The sequence below is a fragment of the Cenococcum geophilum genome (genome assembly GCF_001692895.1).
Source record: "Cenococcum geophilum 1.58 unplaced genomic scaffold K441scaffold_20, whole genome shotgun sequence".
Taxonomy (NCBI): domain Eukaryota; kingdom Fungi; phylum Ascomycota; class Dothideomycetes; order Gloniales; family Gloniaceae; genus Cenococcum; species Cenococcum geophilum.
This window is the reverse complement of record NW_027137578.1, coordinates 32,394-39,989: the sequence shown is the minus strand read 5'-3', so window position 1 is coordinate 39,989 and position 7,596 is coordinate 32,394. Positions and strand designations below refer to the sequence as shown.

Sequence of the window (7,596 nt, the reverse complement as noted above, 5' to 3'; positions counted from 1 at the left end):
CCCTCTTATAATCTGGCTAGCTTTAACCTATTAAAGTAACTGGACTATATATCTAACCCCTAGATAGTATTTTAGGTATTTAGAAAATGGATACAACGACTCTAAAATCAGCTTAGAGTGGCTTAAGCTAGTATTTAATCTGCAAACTAAAGTATAGGCTGATAATAAACCACAGGTACTAATTTACGACGACTTTAGGACGTATAAGACACTTAAGATCCTAGAATTTTGCTTTAAAAACAACATTATCCTATATTATCTCCCTTCCTATACCTCCCATAAGCTCCAGCCTTGCAATATTACAGTCTTTACTCCCTTAAAGGCAGCCTATTATAAGTAGGTTAAAAAGCTATGTTAAGAAGGTATTGATATAGTCCGTAAGGAGCATTTCACCTCTCTATATAGCCCTGTAAGGAGAAGGGCGTTTACTATAAGGAATATTACGGCCGCTTAAAAGGTAACTGGTTTGTTTCCGTTCGACCTAGATAGAGTACTTAGAGATATACCAAAGCCGCCTCCTACTAGACTACCCGCTTTAGAGGTAGAGGTAGGGTCCTACCTATAAGACAAAGTACTATAAATATCTATAACACCTATAACAATAAGGGGTCTTGCGTTATTATATAATATAATTAAGCAGGATACTAATATACTTAATAATATAAGTAAATAGCGCCTATAGAAGTATATATAGAAGCTTACAAGTACCGCCTAAACTTCCTTTACTAAACGAACCCTCCTTATATAGTAAAATCAATTCTTATCTAGAGTGAATAAAGACGTCCGTATACGGAGATCGACTAGGTCATTAGTCCTAGAGAAGGTAAAGGTAATAAGCTATAAGGACCTTAGCGAGGTATAAGCAAAGCGTACTATAAAAGAGAAAGCTACTAAATGCAAGAGTAAGGGCAAACGCGGTCGTAAGCGTCGGAATCCTACGCCAGAGGTAAATAAGTTAGAGCCAAATAGTACTAATTAAATTTATTAAACAGTGATAAGTATAAATAACGTGCTTCGACAAGTATTATTACGTAAATAGTTGCACAAATTATACAAAAAGGAGAGGATAACTTATTAAAAGCTTTCGGTTCTCCTTATCCTAGGCTATTATAGTATTAACAATTGCCTTCGCTTCCTAAAAATCATCGATATTATAGGGCTTTAGCCTATAGGATAGTATAAAGTTCTCCGAGTTCCCTTAACCCTTTTTAATCCACTTAAGCTAGCTTGGAGAAAAGTTATATATAACCTCCCCCTAGTATAACAAAACACCCTATATTCTAAAAGAAGTTAGAGGTACTTTAACTTTTAGGCAATTTAGAATCTATTTACACCCTAATAATTTTATAGTATTATAGTTAGTGTGTTCTATAATAACTGCTTAATATTCAAGATCCTTCCCACCTAAAAATTATATAAGTATAGTTGTCTTATCGCTCAATTCGCGCATTGTATAGTATTATATATATTATAACCAAAATTCTCCAAAACAACGTTATCTTAGTGTAACTTAAATAATTTTAGTAATACGCAACCGCTTACGTTAACACGGCTATATTATTACGTAACACCAACACTATAAGCTAAGTTAAATATATAGCCCACTTTCTGGCCGTCGGGGGTAGTATAGTTAGTAGCGGTCGCAGTTAACTCCTATTATATCCTATACTAAACGCATACATCTCCAAACTATATCCTTAAACATAGTCGCTCGCCAAAAAGCCGCTTACTAGAAGAAGTAACCGGAACGCTTAAATATAAAGGCGCCGTCAGCTAAGAAGTCTGTTAATAGCTTAAGCGGCCAAAGCAGCAATTACACTACTATTCTCACTCTCTCAACCAAGCTTATTAAAATTATATACTTCTACCTCTATAATCCTAAACTTCCCTATCTTAATCGCCTTCACCCTACCGTCCCTACTTCTTGTAGTAAGGCATATCTAGACTTACTAAATCTCCGTTTAGCCAATAAAAAACTAGCGGCTTAGTTATTTAAGTTCTTTATTAAGATATTTTTTAGTTATTTATGGTTTAACATAACTAATAAGTATATAATTAGCGTCCTCTAGACATTTCACTCCTCTATTAAGCATGTTATATTCTTTAGTCTAAATTATAATCCTAATACTAGCTACAGCTCTAAGAGTTAGGATACCTTTAAGAAGATCAATATTAACCTGGTTGGTATTGCTAAGGCGGTCTCTTATTTTATAAATCTTCGCAGAATCGGGTTCTATCGGGCCCACAATTAGTTTATTAGCGATGAGTTTTGCAATATTATAGCTGGAAAGCTTAATATACAAGAGTTAAAAGAGTTAGAAGTTAAAAATGCTTATATAGACGCAGTTACTCTATCTAGCTTAATTACTCACTATAAGGATACCCTTTAGTGTATAAGTTGCAAAGATATATCACTCTTTAACGGCAGCTAGGCTAGGGTCATTAGAGCTATGCAAAAGGTAAAGAAGCTATAGTTTATCTCTATTTACAGTCCTTAGGAAGATATCGGCGACCACTTTATATATTAGGTTTTATTAGACAACCCTAATAAAGAGTCCAACGTTAATAAGTGGTTATCTGACCCTAAGAATACGGCTAAAAGCTTACTTAAGGATATATTACGTAACTACTAGAGGGGGGAGAGTAGAAGATAAAGGAGGAGGTAATATATATACTAGTACAAACGGAACGCTCTTATATACTTTCCTATATACTATTCGCCTTAAACTATATAGATATCTCGTAATAAAAACACCTATAGATATTAAATACCCGTTAAAGTTTTAGAATAGAGTAGTATTTTCACTAGCAATACTACTAGTATAGAGCTTTCGCTTATACCTCGACAATGTCCTTATAGCTTATCACTTTCGCCTTACCGGCCACCATTAACTTAGTTAATTAGTGATAATTACTTTCATTATTCTACTCGAATGAGGGCTAGCTATTATTATAAAGAAGGGCGCGTTTAGGAAAGGCTTTTTAGACGGCATTAGCTAGGTTTTAGGGGCGATGTTTGCCTGGGCTATCTAGCATATAAGCATTATATTCAATTCACCTTTATAGTAAAGTAAGAGCCTCTAATATTACTAACGTTTGCGGCATTATGCCTTAGGTATAAGACTCTACCTTTACCCCATTATCCTTTAGAACGTATAGTTTAGTTAGTGGCTTCTAGATATCTCTAAGTACCCTATCTAGGTTAAAAGGATATAGGCCTATCTTTAACCAGCTAGACTCGATATTTTAAAAGGTAAGCGCTTATACACGTGCACAATATAAGAGATATATAGTAATTGCTGCTTACCGACCGTATTTGCACCTCCTTAGTGTATTTACATTAGGAGCACGCAAAATGCCATCTAGGGGTGGGATACGTAGTCTATGTGCTTCGGTAGTTGCGGCTAGCTAGATAATTAGTGGAAAAAGAGACCTACCGTTAGCAGAAATGCACTTAACCGCAGTTACTATTGTCCGCTTAACACCCGCGCCTCTATAAGCTCGCAGGTTATCCTTACTACAACCTTTAAAGAGCCGAGTATGCATAATATAACTCCTATTTCGTCCATATTATAGATATTCTTTAGCAAAATGACTAGGCTATATATTTCCTTCCTAATTATATTAAACCAGAATGTAACCTTATTATAAATATTATTATCGTGCCGATTCCAATCTAGCGTCTTAATACTTTTTTGCTTTAAGCTTAGGATAGCGTTTATAGAAGCCCTAAGACTAGTTCTTTCTAGAAGGATGGGTCGTTTTATTAGTAGGAGCCTAAAAGATAAAGGAGCGTTAACGCGTAATAATAAACGCTAGCGAACGTAGATACTTAATCGGAATAGGCAAGCTATTATTAGATATTTATAATAAGTACTTAATAAGGGCTGTCTCTTCTAAAGGGGCTAGGTACTATTAGCGTTCCGGCTTCTCTTATCTTAAGTATTGTCCGTATACACAATACTATAGGGTAGAGAAACGTGGCTAAATTTTAATAGGGCGGTATATATTCTGGGCTTTAACGGATTAAGGCCTCTAGTTAGCGCTATACTAGCGGAATCCTATTTTACGATAGTAATAGTTAAAGAGTAGTAAGTAACAAGCTATACTAGGTAGCTAGCTAAAGGAACACGTACCGGACTACTAAAGTAAGAAGAGTAATACTTTATAATCTTAGGATGTGTTCCCAGCGCTTTTAAAATTTTCCGTTCGACTAAAAAGTTATTTTACAATTTTTGCTATTAATTTTAAGTACGCCGGGGACTCCTCCCATACCTTATATGGTTGCTTCACTACTACTCCTAGCCGTACTAGAAGGATACGTAATATTAAGCCTTAATATTATTACATAGCGATCGAACTAAGTATATAGACCACTTGCGTTAGCCTAGATGTTTAAAGAGTAGCGAGAGCTAATGGGCTAATATTATGTCGCGTAGGAACCGGAAAGCAATAAGAAAGCTACTTAGCGTATAAGCGCGGCTTTATTCGCGACTTTTAAATTATTTATTTAGTTTGCATTACTTATATAGCTATAGATCTGCCACTATAATAAGTAAATTATATAATAAATACGGAGTGTGTATACGTGCGAGGCTGTTCTAAACTAGCTTAATTGGGTAATCGCTTCCGGTTAAGGTATTAATTAGTATAGCGACCTTATACAAATCCGTGCGCGACAGCAGCCATAAGGCTAATAGTGACTCCCTAGCACCGTGATAAGGGCTGTAGGGTTAGTAGGATCTTTCTATAGGTTTTACAGCGGGAAAGGCTCGATAATAGTGCTATAGCGAGAGGAGCTGGTTTTATAATAAAATTGGGTGCTATATAAATAAAGCGTGGAAGGCATTAAGGTAATAGTAATTTTTAGGTGTAAAGGTAATAGTATAATTAAAATTGCCTACGGCGTATAAGTAATATAAAGCTATAACAAATATATAGGTATGCGTATAGTTCGAGATATATAAAGTTAAAGTACGCCTTAATTTTCTCGCTGCGGCGGGTTTCTTGCCGCGTAGGAAGGGACGTTACCTTCTTATATAGAGCAGGCACGTTCTTACAGTAGGGGTAGGAAGTTATAGGTAGCAGAAACATTATTTCCTAGTATTTGTTAAATGTTAAGTTTTCCTTAGGTAATATAAACCACTTAGATTATATAAAATAGCTATTAAAATAAGACCTCTTATTACAGATAAAAAACTATAGAAAAGGAAATATTAATTAAAGGCTAGCGACCATTTAATTTAAATAAGCAATACCTTATCAGATACGGCTTACCGAAAGCTCCAATATATAGACTAGTGCTACGCTTAAACCTACCTAATAAATTATTATTAAATTACAATGAGGTCGCTAAAAAAGACATTAGTAGTTTAGAAAATGGAAATACGTAGAAGATAAATAATAGAGAACTGAATTTTACTACTGCTATAATAGGAGTCGCATAGTATAAAGGCAGCCCTAATGACATTAACCTAAAAACTAGTAGCATTCATCTCTAGGATATATTTATGTTGGTAAGATAGTTAATTAATAGTATTGAAGAAGATATATAGGAAACTGGAGCGTCTTTAATTAAGAGCTAGAATTACTATTAGAGAATTAATAAAGCTTTATTTCTGTGCGCTAAAGAAGCTAAAAGTAGGTATTTAGAATACTAGAGGGAACACGGCTTAATAGAGAGTATTTAAATCTAAATAGTGAGGATATAGCAAATTTCAACTTTAACTGGCTCTACTAAGACCCCACTAATAGTTATTAATACTTTATTTAATATAATAGGTTCTTTAGGTAATTATATCTTTATAAATATATACTATAGCCCTATACCTAGAGTATTAAGAGGCGAGATATATCGTCATAAAAGTTAAGTTAGATTTAGAATTAAATCTTTATAGATTTTGGGCCAAAACTAACCAACTACCTATATCTAACTTCTTATATAATAAAGCTACAATATCGCTATAATATAGAGGCGATAGAGAAGACAAAGGGCTTTTAACTCGTACTATTTTGGAGATAATTAGACGTAGAGAAGTATGTAATTTTTAGTAGTAAGGTAAGATTATAATAAAATAGACTAAAGCTTTAAGAAAGCCTCGTATAGAGCTTTAAGTAAAGCAGCGAGGTAAGATTGCAACCGACGAGTTTTGCGACTAATAAGTTTTATAACTAACGATTTTTGCAATTAATAAAAAACTAACGAAAATACAACTAACTAATATAGCTACGACGTCGTTATTTAATGCAATAGATAGAGAAATTAAAGAGCTTCTACCTTATAGTATTTTTATAATAACTAGACGTTATAAAAGGGTCGAGATATAGCGTTATAATGGAAGAATACTAACTTAAGCTAAGGAGAGGAAGAAGTCTGTTAGAAACTAGCAAGATATAAAGGGGTCGCTAAGTAAGCGAGCCAATAGCGATTTTCCACCCCAGAGATGGAAAATCCTAATTAGTTAGCTCTACAAGTAGTGTTAGTAGAATTTGGTAGAATTTAGTAGAATGCCTAGAAAGTAGCAGGTAACGCGCTCTAGCACTATTACATATTAGGTTCTTATATAAAGAGGGCCTATCCCTTTATTTAGTAAAACGGACTTTTTATATTAGGCGCTTTAGGCGCTCCTACCTAGGTTAGTATACTATAGGCACCCTAGCTAGCGTGATTTTATTAGTAAGCCTTACTAAAGCGCGTTAATATTACGATGCCGATAAAATACTGCAGAAGGCTACTACCAAAAACACCTCTATATATATTTTTTTTTAAGGAAGTTAGGCAAAAAGTCGCGATATATAATGTTATAACTATAGGTTTCCGCCCTTCCTCTATTAACCAGCTGCTGATTATATAGGAAAATCCTCTATTAGAGTTGCTTTATATACGTTCTTAATATTAATAAGGATAAGCCGGTAAAGGACTAGCTTAAGGTTATAGGGAGGACGTGCTATATAAGTTAAGTAAGGTATATTAAGTGCTATAAGTGGTTAAAAGGTTTAACTAGCGGTTATTTAATAACTATCTAAGCGTTAATAAGGCGCCAGCACCCTTACTGCTAAGAAATCGCACTAACTAGAGGTTTAATACTAAGCTCTATATAGTATAGAGCCTCTAGATTGGCTTATAAGGCGTATATATACAAAAAGTTTATAAAAACTTACTAGATAAAGGGATAAGCTCTTAAACCCTTGGGGAGAAATTCCTCTTAGTGCGATTTAATTGGTCTAGGAGTCTATAGGACTAGGGTAAGGTCTATAGGCATAGCGCTAGCCCTTAGCTACGTCATGGCGCAATTTCTCCCTAGGGGTCTAATTTATAAGATAAGCCTATATAGTCTATTATAAAATCGGCTTTCGGTTTTTGCATACCGCTTAACTACTTAGCATAGACCTTACCTAATTTACCTTAGCTTCGACTATAGCTGCCCTTACGCCGCTAAGGTAGTATATTATTCTCTACCACCTCTCTAAAGCCATTTAACCCTATTTAGTTTGGCGAGCCTACTTATATTAGCGCTGTCGTTATCTTTCCTACGCCTCCCTCCACTAACCATTCCCGCCTTTAGTCTTTATTTATACTAGTAGTTATAAGTAATA

At 34.6% G+C, this 7,596-nt stretch overlaps 1 protein-coding gene across 1 annotated transcript; it reads right to left on the bottom strand.

Moving 5' to 3' along the window:
* Positions 1–3,467: 3,467 nt before the first annotated feature.
* Positions 3,468–3,695, bottom strand: K441DRAFT_560101 (uncharacterized protein; the record flags this gene model as incomplete). Its single annotated transcript, XM_067643482.1, has 1 exon — positions 3,468–3,695. A coding segment is annotated over one exon (228 nt), but the record flags the coding sequence as incomplete, so codon positions are not given.
* Between the last annotated feature and the right edge of the window lie 3,901 nt (positions 3,696–7,596).